At 38.2% G+C, this 19,303-nt stretch overlaps 1 protein-coding gene across 1 annotated transcript in view; it reads right to left on the bottom strand.

Annotated features, from left to right (window-relative positions):
• Window positions 1-19,303, bottom strand: part of MDN1 (midasin AAA ATPase 1) — a 157,813-nt gene that overhangs the window by 80,875 nt on the left and 57,635 nt on the right. Inside the window, exons 25-38 of the mRNA XM_028108025.2 lie at window positions 18,569-18,777; window positions 18,237-18,383; window positions 17,308-17,449; window positions 15,624-15,758; window positions 15,407-15,545; window positions 14,649-14,787; window positions 14,237-14,367; window positions 12,299-12,446; window positions 10,358-10,487; window positions 5,752-5,970; window positions 4,837-5,034; window positions 3,141-3,349; window positions 2,312-2,434; window positions 150-347 (exon numbers count right to left, since the gene is read on the bottom strand). Coding sequence (XP_027963826.2) covers window positions 150-347; window positions 2,312-2,434; window positions 3,141-3,349; window positions 4,837-5,034; window positions 5,752-5,970; window positions 10,358-10,487; window positions 12,299-12,446; window positions 14,237-14,367; window positions 14,649-14,787; window positions 15,407-15,545; window positions 15,624-15,758; window positions 17,308-17,449; window positions 18,237-18,383; window positions 18,569-18,777 — 2,267 coding nt within the window. The remainder of the gene's footprint in view (window positions 1-149; window positions 348-2,311; window positions 2,435-3,140; window positions 3,350-4,836; window positions 5,035-5,751; window positions 5,971-10,357; window positions 10,488-12,298; window positions 12,447-14,236; window positions 14,368-14,648; window positions 14,788-15,406; window positions 15,546-15,623; window positions 15,759-17,307; window positions 17,450-18,236; window positions 18,384-18,568; window positions 18,778-19,303) is intronic.

Raw genomic sequence — 19,303 nt, 5'->3', positions numbered from 1 at the left:
ATTCATCATATAGAGACATGGAATTGAGAAACAGATCATTAAACTGATGCTCTCTCATTCTTACAGTGAGCATCCTAATAGGTATGTGCCAGCAGTCCTATCATCCCCGACATTTCACCTTTGGTCTCCATGGCAACAGCAAATCTTACCTGAGTGAATCTATTAAGGAAAGACCTTGGCAAGCCTTTCCTCCCACCTCCTTGTCTAAAAGGATTTTGACACCCGAAAATCTTCGTCTTTTCATGCTGTACTTGAAAACTCATTCCTAACTCAGGAACATAGATTTCTCCTCTGTGGTCAAAACAAGCATTGAGTCCTTCCAATACAGACTGAGAAGCCAGGTTGAGCTATTTGAGGAAAGTACATATATTTATTACATATGCTGTATAACTATAACAAAAAGAAGAAGAATATGCACAAATGTAGAATAGTGCTGTCTACAGGAGAAGGAAGCTCAAACAATATTGACAACATTCCATTTTTTTTAAGATTGATTTATTTTTGAGAGAGAGAGAAAGGAAGGGGGGAGGGGAGGAGGGAGGTAGAGAGAGAGAATGTCCAGCAGACTCCCCACTGAGCACAGAGCCTGCCATGGGGCTCCATCCCACAACTCTTGAGATCATGACCTGAGCCAAAACCAAGAGTCGGATGCTTACCTGACGGAGCCACCCAGGTGCCCCAGTAACATTCTATTTCTTAATCCAAGTATATTCATCCTATTATTTCATATATATATGTGTGTGTATATACACATATGTATATACATATATATATATACCTATATATTTCAGACATCTGGGGAATATAAATTATCAATAACTTTTAAGTAAATTGAATAAATATTCAGACTGAATTTTTTTAAAAAGCAGTTTAAATCTTTTCTAAAATTAAACTGTGTCCATTGTATTCATCTATACGGACCTACTTTGTATATCCCAGCTTACCAAAAAAAACTGGCCAGTACACAGATCTCACTTTTGCACTGTGAGATCTTTAAAGATGAAGACAGCTCTTTACATACTTAAATATCTTTCTCAGGTAAAAAACTGAATGAAATCTCCAAATGGGCTTCAAAGTCATGATATAAACTACATAAAGTAGATCGACATAGCTAATTTTCACCAAAATTTTTGTGAACAAGAACAAATACAAGAAGTTTCTGTGCCAAAAATGAAAAGAGCTGAACGGAGGTCTTCAGATTACAGCTCAGGGATGCAAAGTGTGGTAGTTTTTAGACATGGAAAAATTCAATTAGGAAAATGCGAAATCAATAAAATGTAAACAGACAAAAAAACAGACTATAACAGAATTTCAAGTGTCATGTTTACATAAACACTACAAGGTACAAATTCCATTGAATATTCCCAAACAGGTAAAGCTCTAAAAGCTGCTCTTAAATGTGACTGCAGTCAAGAATGTCTTGGGTACCTGGATGCACTTCCACCCAATAGGAGTATGGTCTGAAGCCTTAAATTTTAAAACTGGGCATTTTTTTTTTCCTGGCTAAAGAATACTATCAGGCATCTTTTTCTAAAAATCACCTTCCTCCTCCTTAATATCTCCCCCCATGATAAGCAGGAAGCAGCTCAGCTGAAAAGAAACCCCACAGGGGGTCTGAATCTCGGGGACCAGCTGGGGCCAGTCTCAAAAGTTCCATCCACAGCATTCTGATCACACCAATCCTTGAAGCTCCACCACTACTCCCCAGCCTTCTCCTGGATTAACAAGGCATATCCCAAAGTGACCAGATGCTTTTGCCCATAGCCTTAAATTTTTTATTTTTGTGCAGCACTTTTCAGTATCTCCAGCTGCCTGCTGGTCACTAAGATTCAGCATTTATCCCAGGTATCATGAGGGACTCTGTTCTTCCAGTCAACAACTTATCCAATATGCACATGTAACACTGACCATTTTCTCACCATTTTTTCTATGTCTCTTAAGATAACTTCCTGCAGCAGTCTCTCTGTTGCACTTATAAAGCTTGTGGCTGACACTGTAAAACACCCATGAAATAAATACAAAATACAAAGCCAGTCCACCAGAGACCATAGAATAAACCAGTGAAGAGACAGTTTTTCTCTGGAAGCTGGCTTACAAAAGCAGGAGTTAGTGGCTTGTATATACAGGGGTTTCTCTATGTGCTTTCTGACAAGTGACTTTTCTTACTCTTAAAAGAAACCATGGAGGACTTTTCTTCATTAGAGAATTTGTCTTTACTAGCAAAACAGCATGGTCGTCCCAGCAATATGAAAAGTATGACTGTTCTTCCCCTTGTGACCCCATGCTGGGCACGACAAAACAGTCCTCTCACCTCATCCAGTACAACCCAATGGCCTGCCTTCAGAGCCGCCAGCAAGGGCCCGTCCCGCCAGGCAAACTCTCCTCCCTTGCCACCTTCAACAGGTAGATCTGCTCCAAACAGGTCTGTGATGTCCTTTGAGAGGGGGCAGAAAGGAGGAAAAGCCAACATTACATAAAAAAATTAACTAGATCCCAAGACCCTAAACCTAACATGATAAATTCTTGGGCCTTATGCCACTTTTCCTTTTTATACCCAAGACAGAATTAATCAATCCTAGCACTCTTTACCAGGAGCCCAGACATGCCCCCAAGGACCTTGTCACAATACTGCAAGTATCAATCGATCGGAGCAGGAGCTCTAGATCAGTAGTTCTCAACTGTGGCTATACTTGGAAATTAACTGGTGAGCTTTAAACAAAACAAATAAAAATAAAGACCAGTAACAAGGCCCAGGCCCTGCTCCCAGACCCCATTCCTACAGAGTCTCATTTGTCACCTCTTGTCCCATAATTTCATGAGATTGTTTATTTCTATTAACTTTTTTTTTAGAAAGGACAAAAATAAAGAGGGTTATATTACAATAAATACTGAATTGGGCAATTATCTCTCAAAAGACAATTAGAATAAACATCTAGAGAGAATAATATTATAGATATCAGTTATTAATGAATCTAAAAGAAGACTTAGTTTGGAAGGTCATGTTGCTGTGGTCTTTATCACCATGAAATATTTGGGATTTTGAAAAGGTCCTAACTATTTCTGATTAAGAAACTCTATAAACAGATACAAATATTACTCCCTATACTCATCCTCATCAGCTATAGGATGACGAAGCTTACCGTCTGCTCTGACAAGTTGACTCGAACAAGGATGTTGCCTGAAGCCTTTGCTAATGCTCCCACCAAACTTGTCTTGCCCACACCAGGGGAGCCCTCCAGGAGAATGGGTTTGTTCAGTTTTGTGGCTCTTAAGAGCCTCTGGGCATTCATAGCTGTGGTGCCTGCACTGAGTGCATAGTCGGCAATATTATTCCTGTGAAGGACAGGTCCTTAAGTAGAGAAAAGAAAAGCCACATATAAGCTGGACATCAACCAAATCACATATACATGTCAACGCCAAGATTTAAAGACTCTAACAAGTAGACTTTCAGTCAGTGAAGCACCATCTGTAATGAAAATGCTCAGCCGTATTTCAACATTTCCCCACTTTTAGGTTATAAAATCCTTTAAAGGAATGGCCAGCAGCATACGTTCTTCAACTGTGCCTACTACTCAGATCTCTCCAGCGCTTATATCTATGCATATACTTACTTACATAGGTCTAACTGCAAGCATGTTTTTCCTTTCACAACCTACACCTGGAATTACTACATGTACTTGTACAATTTACCTTCACACATAAGTATTTTCCTAAAAGTCAAGTGGAAGCTAGGTGTGTAGGCCACGTGTATCCATATAAATAATTTCATCCAAGGTTTTTAGGCCTCCCAGACAATTCAGGATGCATCTTTAACCCATAATCTAGCTGAACTGCAGACTAATAATACTTTTATAGGGCTTAACATTTGTGTCACTGTGTTTCCTGGAAGAAACTTTTCGTATACCAGTTTGGAGGGCTAGGAAAACATCTATTACCTCAGCTATGGAAGCAGAGCAAGGACCCCCCCGGTTCCAGGTCACTAACATATAGCTCCTACATGAGAGTATTGAATATTATGATAATGACTTAGGGAAATCAGATCATGGATGCACCATTGTGGATGAAGAGTACTATCGAAGAGGGAGAGAGAAAAGGGCGATATTCCATTAGGCCAGGAACCTAGGCTGGTTTTGTTCACCACTGAACCCCCAGTAACTGCCACTGCTCCTCTAAGCATTTCAGACACTCAATAATTATTAATGTAGGGAGGGAGGAAGGGACAAGAAACAGATGACCCTGCTAGAGAAGCAACAATCTGAAAAATTACTAGTGCCTTCTAAGATAGCTAATCTACCTCATTTAAATATTTGATAGAAGCAACCTAGTAAGAATGAGAGCAAGGATTAGAATTGAAACCCACCTGAGTTACCCATTTAATCACTCACTCATTCATCCATTCACTCAATCAACAGACATTTTCTGAATGCCTATGACTGCTAGATTACATCTCAGGTGTCAGGGACAAGAAGATGAGTGATGAAATTCCTGCCCACAAGGGTTCACAAAACTATTTTGGTAGGCAATGATGAGGGTCTACATTATGGGTTGAATTATCACTATAGGAAAGCTCTTGTTTTGAGCACTAAATAACAAATAAATGCATTTTTACAAGATAATTTATTCATAGATTAAAGACTATACTTTCCCCTATTTTTATATGTCAGTTATATATTTTTAATTATTCATGAAATTACAGTTGGTTATGTCAAGTCAGATTCTAATTCAGATAACTAGTTTAAAAATAATCATGAGTGTGATACACTAAAAGTCACAATAAAAGTCAAGTACCTATGATCTACAAGAACAGAATCTTCATTTATTTAAAATCATTCTTACCCCTTGGTATAAAAAATGGATGAATTCCCCAAAGGTTATCTATTCCAGTAAATTCTTTGGCCTTGAGTCTGTCATAAATCTTCAATTCATTTTTCTGACATTCTGTAAGTCGTACTATCTTGGAAAGTTTCTTGATTAGGAATTTCAGACATTCTTTGCGAGCCAAGAGGGCCGTACCAAACCCTGAGGAAGTTACCCCTAAAAGACAGAGGATCAGTCCATCAAACAACAGCATGGACGCCAAGCTTCCCAACTACTCATCACCCACTACTTGGGTGGTTTCCAGAGGAAATGAGGCCCTTGCTGAAGTTACACCCAAAATGCAATTGCTACTGTAAATAGTCCAAAGGCAAAGTCTTGATCCCCCATTCCCACAATTCATAGATCAGAAGCAGCTTATTCAGTAAAGCACCTATGCACTCCAAGATGAATCAGCCTGGAGGTAGGAGTAATTAATGTGGTACTGTTGATCATACTGGTTTATATCTGTAATCTTCACTGCTGATAAAACACAGAATTTAAACACTGAATTTTATGAAATTATGGTAAACTTAAAAACAAACAAACTAAAGGATTCAGGCCATTAACTATAAATGACCATTCATGTTAAGAATTATCCAGTCCTTCAGGAGCAAGGGCATTTCCAACAGTCTTCTTTTTACTGGTAATCACCATTTCATGTTTACCAAGTCCCTGGCCTATAAGCAATGAGAAGTTGCAGCCTCTCTTTTACATCAACCACTTCTCAAAAAGAGTAGAAAGAAAATAAAATCCATTCTGCATCTTAGAAATGTTAGAGTAAGTCATTTTTTTTTAAACTGTCTGGGTCAGAGGTCAGAGGTCTGGGCTTGTTCCATTTCATACTCCCCTCTACCCTAACCCTCTTGACCCCACACCAGCTAATAGACAACATACCTGAACCTATTCCATCTATGTACACCAGGCATGCAGCATGGACAAATGATGTCACAGTGGAGATGGTCTCTGGCCTTTTCAAAGCAGCTTCCTCCCCCATTGTATTCATGAAGTTAACCCAGGACAGGATATCTCTGATACTGACCACACACCTTCGGCCAAATTCCTGGTGGGTCAGCCAGTCAATGAAATCCAGCATCACCTCAGCTATGTCAGCCCCTAAGACACAAGGAGGCAAAGGCAGTTGCTTAGAAGTAGCTGTATCAAAAACTCCAAACAGGGTTTTGTAACATGGGGCCCAGAGATGGCCTAAGAGAGGTCTGTGCTCCATAAGATTATATGCAAATTTTTGTGAAAGGAAAGTATATTACTGCTTTTTCTAGGTAGAGGGGGTCCATTGCTTTTATTACATTCCCAAGAGGTTCATGAATAGCATTCCACACCTACCAAAAAAGAAAAACCACCTTGAGAATTACAGCCTAAGAAGCAATCCTGAAAACTGCTCAAAGAGAGTATTCATTTGGTTCATGTTCAGATACAATTATGGAGACACAATGATTTTAGAAAATATATAAATTTTATTGTATTTTAAGCTGATTCACTGGAATGGGGATGCCATATTTTCAGGGGCATTTTTTAAAAGATTTTATCTTTTTGAGAGACGGAGCGAGGAAGAGAAGGAGAGAGAGCACAGGCTGGGGGGGGGTGCGGAGGAAGAGGGAGAAGCAGACTCCCCCCAAGCAGGGAGCCAGATGTGGGACTCAATCCCAGGACCTTGGGATCATGACCTGAACTGAAGGTAGAGGCTTAACCGAATGAGCCACCCAGGCACCGCTTCAGTGGCATTTACTTCAGGTTTTTTGTTTTATTAAATCCATGCATCCATCAGAATTCAGCGAATTAGAGGATTCGTAAATTTTGTTTCATGATTTAAGTTAAAGGACTAGTCTAATTAAATATCGTAAAATATTTGGAAAAAAAATACTTAATATAGATTAGAAGCAATGTCAATTAAGTTTAATAAAGCACTTTACGTAACTCCTGAAGTCAACAATAAACATTTATCTAAGACATATGAGTACCAAAGAATGTTTTTTAAAAAAAGAAAATATGATGGGGAGCAATTAGCACTGCTATAATATAAAGTGGACCATTCAACAAGAGTCTTCAAGGCTATACTGCAATCACTTAGTAGAAAACTGTGTAGTTAGAAGAAAAATACTAATTATAAAAAAAAAACCCCATGAATCTTTAAAAAGAACTTAAAATGGTAACTCAATGGGAAAAATATCCAGTCACAATGAGGAAAGAAATTAAATGCTGTTTCAGCAACTAGAGATTAAACATGAGTATTTGGATCCATATTTCAGAATGGAATAAATTTGAAGTAAATCAAGGACTTAACGGACTTTATCCATTGTTAGAGGATAATTAAACCTTGACTATTAGACAGAAAATCATCAGGTAAGGTGGATGGGTTCATACATGTATTTTTTATAACAAATATTAAAAGGTAACAATAGGAATCCATGTTATAAATGTAATAATAAATATTAATATGTAAAATGATTGGGGCGTCTGGCTGGCTAAGTCGGTAGAGCATGTGACTCTTGATCTCAGGGTCTTGAGTTTGAGCTCCATGTAGGGTGTAGAGAAGTACTTAAAAAATAAAGATAAAATGATTAGTATTTATTAAAAAGTAAATCATACGGAATGTTCATCACTAGTAATGAAAGAAAATGAAATTTTAGACTACCCATTAAAGTAATAAGAACAAGGGCGCCTGGGTGGCTCAGTCGGTTAAGCAACTGCCTTCAGCTCAGGTCATGATCCTGGAGTCCAGGAATCGAGTCCCACATCGGGCTCCCTGCTCGGCAGGGAGTCTGCTTCTCCCTCTGACCCTCTTCCCTCTCATGCTCTCTATCTCTCATTCTCTCTCTCTCTCTCTCTCAAATAAATAAAATCTTTAAAAAAAAAAAAGGAAAGTAACAAGAACAAAACAATGGATTTCATTCTATCAAACAAACAAAATAAAACTCCTCCATGTTGGAAGGACTATGCCAAGCAGGTACATTTACTAAGTTGCTGTTAGCACCGTGAATGGGACCATCCTTCTGGAGAAAAATCTGGCCATAACCAATGAGAACAATGAATTTCCTTATTTCTACTTTTAGAAATAAAACTCAAGGAAATAACTCTTAACATGTTATTTTAACAAAAACACAATGTCTTCAGAAGTATCGGTCATAAGAGTAAGAGATTTTATTTTATTTTTTTAAAGATTTTATTTATTTATTTGACAGAGAGAGAGAGATGCAGCAAGAGAGGGAACACAAGCAGGGGGAGTGGGAGAGGAAAAAGCAGGCTTCCTGCAGAGCAGGGAGCCCAACGTGGGGCTCGATCCCAGGACACTGGGATCATGACCTGAGCCACCGGCAGATGCTTAACGACTAAGCCACCCAGGCGCCCCACAGTGGGAGATTTTAAAAAGCCCACATGCCTTTCAGAGGTCATTATTTAAAAAACAAAAAAAACAACATCAATTTCATAGAATCTTTTCTGTTTTGTTCATACTATGGATGTATAGATAAAACTACTATTGAGATTTATGAACAAAAATTCCTAGAGAAAGCTAGAAGAACTCAGTGGTGTTTATATATTGATTAAGAGAATACAGTGAATATATCTTAAGTATTCTGAATAGGATCAGAATTCAATTTAGAATTCATAATTAATTATAATATTAGATTCATTACATCTTACGTATCTTTATTAAGAAAATTTGGAAATAAAAGCTTTATCTAGTTTCCTGTTTTTAAGAACATTTTACGCTATGCCAACCCGATCCATTTCTAGATGATGAAAATTAAGCCACTTCTCCCTTACTCTCCTTGTTCCCTCAGGATTCTCTAATGCTTCCCCAAAGAAGTTGCTGCCATGTAGGCTTTACAAAGCTTACAGTAAATAAGCTCTCTAAGGACAAGCAGTGAGGCTCAGTGAAGTCCTAGGGGCTGCAGTGCCAACTGCCCTGTAGAGAAACTGTTCACTCCATTAAGCATGAAGCCCACTGGTGATGGAGCCAACGTGGCAGTGTAATGGCAGCTGCATTCTCTGCCATTCTTTTTTTTTTTTTTAAAGAATTTATTTATTTTATTTATTTGAGAGAGATAGTGTGAGAGAGAGCACAAGCGGGGAGGAGAGGGAGAAGCAGGTGCCCGCTGAGCAGAGAGCCCGATGCGGGGCTTCATCCCAGGACCCCAGCACCATGACCCAAGCCAAAGGCAGATGCCCAACCAACTGAGCCACTCAGGCGCCCCTCTGCCATTCTTATTATAATCCAAATAACTGGTAAGAGTACAGAGCCCACAGGAGATACAGAGGCTACATCCAAGGGGAAATCTGGCCCCAAAGCAGAGCCAAAAGACAAACCATGCCTGCTTAATAATTTGTCTTTTTCTTTAACTGGAATTCTCACATTGAATGCAGCACTGCAAACTGCACTTCTTACTTACCATGGTAAGTAAGAAGTTCTGAGTATGGGCTTTGGACCAACATTATTGGCATCACCTAAGAACTTATTAGAAAGGCAAATTCTCAAGCCCCACCTCAGACGGACTGAATCCAAAACTCTAGGTAGGAGGCCCAGCAAGCTTTATTTCTACAAGTCCTTCAGGTGAGTCTGGAACTCAAAGAAGCAAATATCCTTTTATACATTCTTTAATTTAAGAAAGAGACTTAAAAGAAGAGAGAGAGAGAAAGAGGGAAATAAAATGATCCAAAAAACTATGTATTAAGGCTTGAAACCAGAGCTGGGTTCTAAATTTAGCCCTTCAACCTGTAAGATAAATATATATACATCATGATGAATGCTAACTAGACTGTGATCATTTCACATTAGATACAAATATTGAATCATGTTATACACTCCAAGCTAATATGATGTTACATGTTGATTACAACTCAATAAAAAAACATACATGTATACATCAAAGCAATCTAGCTCAATACAAGAACCATATAATAAATGTTTTGACCCTTACTAGATATCTTAAAAATTGCTAAATTTAGGTTTTAGGTATACAGAAGTTTTTTAATACTATTCTTCTATTTCCTTATGTTTGAAAACTTTTATAATGAAAAGAAAAATTTTTTATTTTTTTTCTTAGAAAGCAAGTGGGGGTGGGGGAGGAAAAGCCACCCAGAACATTTTTAAATAAAGTTAATAATAAATTAGTTGATGACAGGGACGCTCGGGTGGCTCAGTCAGTTGAGCATGGGACTCTTGATTTTGGCTCAGGTCATGATCTCAGGGTCACAGGATTGAGCCCTCTGTCAGGCTCCACACTCAGCAGGGGGTCCACTTCAGGATTTTCTCTCTCCCTCTGCCCCCACCCCCACTGCACTTGCATTCTCTCTCAAAAATAAATCTTTTAAATAAATAAATAATAAAAAAACCCTTTAACATGGATTTTTAAAGTATTTTGGTATTATTTCTGATTTTAATTAAATGAAATCTTAGACCTATTTCTATTTTCTAAGACATGATTTCTAATTTCCATTAGCTTCAGAAGTTTGGGAATTACGTTTACCACTTGAAAGCTCTCACCTTTATGATCTATTCTGCCCAGAGACAATCCTGGACGAAGATTATGGCTGATAATCTGAATTAAATCTTCACGATTTGTGCTTTGTGGGCACCATATTTCCGTAAACCGGTTTCTTAAGGCAGGAGACAGCTATAAGAAACAAAAATTTCAATTTGAATGTAATACTTATAAGGAAAACTAGAAAATAAATCCTTTGAAGGAGTATTAGCTGATGAGTCTAACGAATACCAGATGCTTCTTTCATTACCTCTACTACAATTGAAGACCTACTTTATCCTGGCTCCTTCCACAGATCATCTCATTAGTCTCCACCACACCCTCCAAGACAGTATTCTCATCACTTTCTTTATAGACAGAGTGCAGAACTTCAAGGTGTCAGAGAATAGGTGGGTGCAAGTTGAAGTCCAGCCCCAGTGGGTGACCCCCAAGTCTGAATACTTCCCCTAAGCAAAGGCCCTTCCTTTACCTTTAGTTACATAACCAGCACTTTCAAGAAAATAAAAGCTGTTGTCCCACAGGGGAGAGCTGTCTGAAGTAGAAAGAGAAAACATCTTTTATGTGGCTCAAAGGGGGACAGTGAAATTATTAAGGAGGTACATATTTTACCTCTGTATAACAAAGAATCATTACTCCTTCCAGTCTTTAGGGCCTTCGCCCTGAAAATGGATTCCTCTACCCTTCTCACCCTTCCCCTACGTCAGTTAACCCCTATTAACAAGCATATACAGTGCCACATATGCACGTAACTATTAGCTTATTATGGCTTTCCTTTTACTTGATAAACTCCATCCATCTGCCTGGCCTACTACAGCAGGACTAGCAGCAATGCCTATCCTCAGGAGCAGCTTAGTCAAGACCCAGTGAATGTGGGAGTGTTCCCTGCTGCTGAAAAGCAGTGCCATTGGTCTTTGGCATCTTACCCTCACTCTGCCTGCTAGGGAGGCAAAAACAAAAAAGAACCATCCCTTAGGTAAAAGTTGGCCATCGTTTTCTAAGAAAAACTTGAACTACCCTAACTTAAGCTAACCTTAACTCACACAACTTTGAAATCATATCTTTCTAAGCTATTCTCACTTGCCAAAGAACCACTTTTCATATTATGTTTGAAGCTGTGATGCATTTCTTCTTATTTTTTTCTTTCTTCTCTTCAGAACATTTCAAGAAGCATAGTGATAATCTTTCTTATTACGCTACAGAGGAAAATCAGCCCTGAAGCATCATGTTCACATTTCAGGGACCCACCAAGTTACCAAGAACTTTAACTACTTTCATTCACAACCCTTGTTTCTTCTCATTGTCCCTGACCTATCACATCACCATTTTCCTAACAGACCAGGATCCCACACACAACACAGACTTCTCCACCGAGAGGCTTCACAAGCCTGAAAGCCAAGGTGTGTTCAGGGTATTGGATCCTGGCTGGATCCTAACACCACCCTCTGAACAGAAGGCTGCTCTCCACCTTTTCCTTTACCAATAGTCTGAGAGAGAACAGATATGCTCCACCTGCAAAACCAGAAGAGGTTCCTGGCTGCAACATTTTTGTCACTTTAAAACACTCAAAGCCACACTTGTGTTTAAGAGAGGAGACTCCAGAAACAGAGTTTAAGATTAAATTTCAGTTTCAACTTTCTCGTCCATGAAAGTAGGAAAATAATTTTCACACAGAGTTCTTGTGAGAATCTGTTATGGTAACATATGTAAAGAGCTGGGCAAAGTGACTGAAACAATGAAATTTCAGGCACACACAGTGAGATATTAAAACAAGGAAATGATTATGTCAGAATTTCTCAACTTTGTAATAATTCTAAAATATCTTTCTAGGTTAATTTTTACCCAATATAAAATTCCAAATGCATTTGTACATATTATATTTATAGCTGCCAGTGAGCTGAGGTCAAAAACTGGAAAAAAATTATGCTTCAGGAACACAATTTTACCTCTTTTTTTCCGAAGTCACCTCCAGGGTTCATGGTTGCTAAGATACGGAATTTTTTCCCAGCAGTCAACAACTCTACCTCATTATCCTTGTCCTCCTCTACACTGCCTTTTTCAGCTAATACCAGAGACTTTTCCACTTCAAGGACACTAAAATACAGAAAAATTGGAGAATATAAGATTAGAAAAGGCTTATGTATCCTTTCTACTTTGTGGTTTTCAACTTCTTTTCCAAAAGGAAAAAAGTTATATCCTCTGCTGAGCTTTTACTTTAGTTAACACTTTCCTAGCACAAATTTTAAAATGATTCATTATCCCAATTCCTGTGTAATGGAACAATATTTCTGAACAAAAGAAAAAGAAATCCCTTTATCCACTTATGCCCCATTAAGGCATTTGTTTTAAAAATGAGTGTCTTGTATGCAAATACTCATGGCAGCATTATTCATAAAAGTAGAAATAACCCAAACAAACCCAAATACAATCAACTGGTGAATGGATAAAAAATACGGTATATCTATACAATGAAATGATCTTAGGAATAAAAATGAACAAACTACTAACATAGGCTACAACATGGATGACCCTCAAAACAATGCCAATTTATATGCAATGTGCTGAAAAGACAATTATAATTTTTTTTTTTTTAACAGAGAATAATTTGGTAGTGGCCTGGAGCAGGAGGTGGCATCAGAAATATACTGTAAAGGGGCAGAAGGGACCCTACTGTTACGGTGGAAATGTAAAACAGGATTATGGTGCAAAACTCAGGAAATGTACTAAAACTTGTTGAATTATACATTTAAAATGGATACATTTTGGGGTGCGTGGGTGGCTCAGTCGTTGAGCGACTGCCTTCGGCTCAGGTCATGATCCCAGGGTCCTGGGATAGAGCCCCGCTTCTGGCTCCCTGCTCGGTGGGAAGCCTGCTTCTCCCTCTCCCACTCCCCCTGCTTGTGTTCTCTCTCTCTCTTTGTCTCTCTCTGTCATATAAATAAATAAAATCTTTTAAAAAATAAAATAAAATGGATACATTTTATGGTATGTAAATTAAACTTCAAAAAAGAAAAATAGGTATGCATCAAAATTCATATTAGTCTGAGATTTTGAGGTCATACAGCCATATACCATCTAGAATTCTGATTCTAGTTCTTTGAAGAATTTAGATAATGGTCACATAAATTGCCTTAAAAGAGTTTTAACTTCGGTTCATTTGCTTTAGCCTCACGCCATTCCACAGTCCCATCTTTCTGATTATTGATAGCAAAACAGAAACTAGCCCTCTTAAACTACTCTGAGTGCTAAAGCAAAACAAACAAAAAAACAAAACAAAATAAACAAAAACAAAAACAGTAACTCATTATCATTTTCAAACATTTACTATGCACCTATGAAGAACGTTACTATGCAGAAGAATTAATATCTATGAAAACCAGACCATCGAATATTCCATATTCGATGGAGTATTATTTAGCCATAAAAAGGAATGAAATCTTGCCATTTGCAATAATATGGATAGAGCTAGAGAGTAGAATGCTAAGTGAAATGCTAAGTCAAAGAAAAATACCATATGATTTCACTCATATGTGGAATTTAAGAAACAAAACAAATGAACAAAGAAAAAAAAAGAGAACAACCAAGAAACAGACTCTTAACCATAGGGGAAAAAAATTGGTTACCAGAGGGGAGGCAGGTGGAGGGATGGGTGAAACAGGTGAATGGGATTAAGAGTAGCCATATCATGGTGAGCACTATGTAATGCATAGAATTGTAGCATCACTATACTGTACACCTGAAACTAATATAATGGTACATGTTAACTACATGGGAACTTTTAATCTTTTAATTTAAAATTTTTAAAAAAATCTTTAACTGCTTAATTAAAAAATAACCAGACCAGCGAAAACATCACACACAGGGCAAACCTCTTACACATATACCTATTGAGTCTTTCCAGGACAGAGTCATCAGCCAATGAGATCTCATCCAAGAGAAAAAAGCCATCTTCTTTCATGGCCAGAACAAGAGGACCGTCATGCCACTCAAAAAGTCTTGACGTATCAATTTCTTCCTACAATTTGGAAAAGAAGGTGTGAAATTAACGAGCAGTGGCTCCACAAGACAATACACATGTAGCTAGCTGGTGTCTGCTGGAGTAAGTGGTCATTCGGAATAAAGCCTGTACAACAGTATGCTCATGAAAGTTCCTTGTGGACAAGTGAAAATCTAAAGATATGTATCAAACCTGCGATCAAAACCTCACCGTGAATAAATTCCACAACTGACTCATGCACAAATCCAACTTCAATTCTTTAAATGAACGACGAACACATTATTTGCTACTGAACAAACCTTGTCCTTTGGCTTCTGTCTCACCGGTCGCAGCCCCCCCAGGAAGTCCGATGTCTCCATGTGTAAGTGGCAGTTGACAGAGTATAGTTTCTGATTTGCCAAGCCTGCAAACACCTGACAAATTGTAGTTTTCCCACACCTGTTAAAGGGATACATACCAGATTAATAAGGACCATAAATTCCAAATATAAAAGCACAAACACTCCAGTCAGCACAAGAGTGCTCTGGTGAGAGCCTCACTGCAGCAGCAGACACTGCTGGCCAACACAGGGCCTCTGGACCCTGAGCTTAGGACACCCTTCCCCCAAACACCAGCACCCTACAGTGTTCCTTATCCAAAAAAGCACACACTGCCTGAATTCCATCCTTTTTATTTCTACCAACAACCACCAAGGGATGGGAAAAAAAATCTAATCCTTAACAGACTTTCAAGAGACAGGAGCTCATTTGCTGTTCTCTAAAGATCTATAGAATGAATGGCACTATTTAAAAGAATTACAAAGAAAAAAAGAACTCCAGTGATAATAATGCAAGAATTCATTCTTTTCTATCACAAAGGTCTGAAGAGGAAAGCAAACAGTAATAGGTCTCTTACATGATCCTTTAAAAAAAAAGAAAGAAAAAGCAGAAGGAAGAAAAGGAAAAAAAAACAACAACAAAGACTGCATTCCTGATAATCCTTCACAGATAACTCAAGTACTCCTATGGAACTGAACTGAACCATCATGAGTTACTGTCACAGAAGCATAGGACTTTACCCAGTGTCTCCAACCAGCAGCACTGGTTCACCAAATTCCAGTGCCCTTCCCACCAGCATCGCCAGTCTCCGCATGCCCTCAGTCCACACAATGTGGCTGAATGTAGACTCCAATGTGGATACCTGAGTGGACAATTTACCTATAAAATGTAGAATAAAGATTTAGCTTCTAATAGTACAGCTCAATTCATTTCCTCTGGATATTTTGACCTACTTACTCAGTAATTTTAGGACATTTTCCTTGGAGAAGAGGGATTGAGGACACAATTTTTTCTTGAAATGTTTTTCAAGGACCTCTTGAATCACATCAATCTCCTCCTGCTTCCTGACTCGGCCTGCGAGAAGCATAAATCCTTAAAAAAAAAAAAATCATTAAGTGTCAAGTTATAATACCAAGGGATATTGAGAATATGGAGCAACAGTAACTCTTACTAGGTGCTGGTGGAGAGGGTATCTAAAGAACTACTTTGGAAAATTGGGAGAACCTACTGCACCTAACCATATGCCTGCCCTATGTCGAGCAACAGGACTTCCAGGTAGACCCAAACACAAACGAACATGTGTGCACCAAAAGACATATATAGGAATGTTGAGAGCAGTTCTATTCATAATAGCTAGAAAGTGGAAATAACCCAAATGTCCACCAACAAGAGAATGAATAAACATATTATAGTATCTCCATACAATGGGTTACAAAATAATAATAAAAAAAAGAATGAATTCCTAATACACAAAACAGCATGGCCGAACCTCACATTAGGTTGGGTGAAAAGAAGTCAAACCCAAAGAGTACATACTGCATGATACTAGCTGAAGCTCAAGCACAGGCAAAAAGCAGTGGTGATGGAGGTCAGAGCAGTGGTTACCTCCAGGGGAGGTTAAGACTGGCAGGAACCATGAAGGAATCTTTTGAGGTACTGGAAAATATTCTATACTTTGGCCTAGGTGATGATTTACATGGTACATACATATGTAAAAAAACCTATATTTAGCTTATACATGAAAAAATAGAGCACTACATTCACTTTACTATATGTTATACCTTGATTAAAGAGTGTTTTAAGTTTTTTAAAAGAACATGTTCCTCCATCTATCTATTCTTTACCAGTAAAGGAAAAAATACAACTCTCATGGGTTAGTTTTATTTACTCTCCTTATTAACCACTCCATTAAGGACTCATTAGTACCTTTCAAATCAGAAAATTCTGAAATGCTTTCTTTCCTATAGAGAAACATATAAACTCTTCCCATGGATTAAACCAAAATGAGCAATCATGAGTCTCACATGCCATAACTGCCTTCCCTCAGAAGTACGATAGTACGTGACCAACCTGTCAGTTTTTTCTTTTTTTTTTCTTTTTTTAAGATTTTATTTATTTACCTGACAGAGAGAAAGCGCACACACCCAAGTGCACAAGCAAGCACAAGCAGGGGGAGGGGTAGAGGAAGAAGGAGAAGATGCAGGGATCGATTCCAGGACCCTGGGATCATGACCAGAGCCGAAGGCAGATGCTTACCAACTGAGTCACCCAGGCGCCCCAACAGTTTTCTGTATAAGGCACAAGGAGGACTATCTATGATTAGTGAGTTGCAGATAAATAGTCCACAAAGACACCACCAACCACCCACCAAAAGTCTTACATGGGCATTGTGCCCCTATCTGACTCCTACATGAAGCCACCTGAAGTAAAGAGAAAACTAGAAACCCAAACATACTACTAGCACAGAGGCCTGTAGAAAAGAACTATTTTCAAAAGCATCTGGCTCCTTGAGGAAGAAAGACTATTTCTGGAATACTCAGTAAAATGTACATATTGACCACAACTTGGGAAAGATTTATTTTAATAAGGTTTGATATTTGACATAACTTCACAGTTTGAGAGCATCCAACTGAAAGCATACCGTCGTTGGCTAAATGCTGTAGCCAGTCATACTCTTTCTCAGTCTGTTCAGCCAATCTGTATCTTTCAGCCCATCGAAACAGATCACGAAGGGTGATGAAGCCCTGTTTTCCAGCAAACACTGAAGAACTTCTGCGATAGGACTATTAAAATATCAAAACAAATGAAAAAGGGCAATGGCAAGCACACTGTACAACTTATATAAAATTTTTAACAAATTTATACTCCCATAAAAATTATTCATTCCATCAAGACTAATTTTTTAAAAAAGTAAATGGACTGCAATCCTTTGAAGATAAATATCCAAACTCGTATATAAAAATATAAATTCCAAAGCACAACAACAAAAGAAAGGAATTCTATTTCCTATATCATATATAAAAAATTATGAATACAAATGATGGCAAACATGCAGAAACATCAATCCTATAATGTGGGAACACAGTAGTAAGATTGCCAATTATTATTGGCTTTCTAGAAATTAAAAGCATATTAATTCTGATAAAGGACACCATAAAATGGGATATTCAAAAAACTAAGAAACTGTAGCTTTGCAGAACTGACAAGGGAGAGACATAAAAAGGATATCTTTAGTTATGTCCATTCAAGGACTAGATCCATTTAAAAAACAAAAATTGTAGTTTATCAATGCCAAATTCCAATCTAAACAAAATGTTCCAAAATTATCCACAAGTAGAGAACTGTTGCCATACATGACTATGAGAAAAACCATAACATGATATCAAACAGTTCATTTACAAACCAAAAAATGGATATTAATGGAGTGCATTTTAAGATAATATCCTTACTCTGAGAAAAAAAAAATGGACTGCTGTGTCTACCTGAGAAGGCTATCAAATTTTAAATTTCCATCACAAAATCTCATCAGTATGTTCCATTTGAAACTAAGTGAGAAGAGAGCTGAAATACCTGAAGGTCCAGCATGACTTTAACCAACTTGCTACAATAGGAGGGTGGCAAACTACAGCGCTTATGCAAGATTGTTTCCAACTCAGAACTAGGCAATTCATCAAAATGCAATTCCACAAACCGATTCCTGAAGGCTCTAGAAAGCACCTAGGAAACACACAGGAAAAAAACATGATAAAAAGAGCCTTTCACCCAATTTCCAAAATGGAGGCTCTACTATTCACCACAAAAAGAAAAACCCTTCAAAAGTAGTAAAAACATCTCAGTCTTACCAAGAAAGATTTATTACTTGATGGGGTAACAAATGGGAGTAAGGGACAAATGCTACACACCTTTCTGCCTCCATAAAGTCCTGGGGGATTCTGGGTAGCAAAAAGCATAAACCGAGGGTGAGCTTTAACAACTTCTTGTGTTTCTGTGATGAGCAATTCACGGTTATCATCCAGCAATCTGTTCAGTGCCTCTAACACATCAGTAGGGGCCAAATTTAATTCATCTAAAATAATCCAGTAGCCCTTTCTCATAGCATCAATAAGAACACCTTAGAAAAAACAACACTGAGGATTAGTGCATAAATTAGTCCAAAGTTTTAAAAAATGTTATATACAAATCAACCAATCCTAGACCATTACATTTCAAAACAAATTATTCCCTGCAGCTAGTCATGCCCCAAAATAATTTGTGATGTCAAATATCAAGGAAGGACAATTTTCCTAATCATTTCACACAGAAGGGGAGCCAAGGCTGACAAATATCACATTTCCAATTTATTTTTCCCCCTGCAGTCTAATTTCATTTAAATCACGACATTCTCATATCTATTCTCAGCTTCCCTCTGTTCAACGCTCACCACATTTTTCTGAGTCTCTAGGAAATAAAGTAGCAGTTCAACTGCACTCTACAAAACTTGGTCCTAGTCCTCTGTACAGCTGACAAGATCAGTGGGGCCCAAAGGAAGCTGGAGCCCTAACCACCCTCCCTTAACCAGGGAGATCAGGGAGAAAGACAAACCAGCTGTTACGGCAAAGGTCCATGTGCCTCAACTGGAAAGGATGCAGTTTACCTGG

The sequence above is a fragment of the Eumetopias jubatus genome, unplaced genomic scaffold (genome assembly GCF_037043125.1).
Source record: "Eumetopias jubatus isolate StellerSeaLion01/CBP00866 unplaced genomic scaffold, mEumJub1_p1.0 scaffold_6, whole genome shotgun sequence".
In the NCBI taxonomy this organism is placed as follows: domain Eukaryota; kingdom Metazoa; phylum Chordata; class Mammalia; order Carnivora; family Otariidae; genus Eumetopias; species Eumetopias jubatus.
Note: the sequence above shows the minus strand (reverse complement) of the source record. Positions and strands in the feature narration are given on the sequence as shown.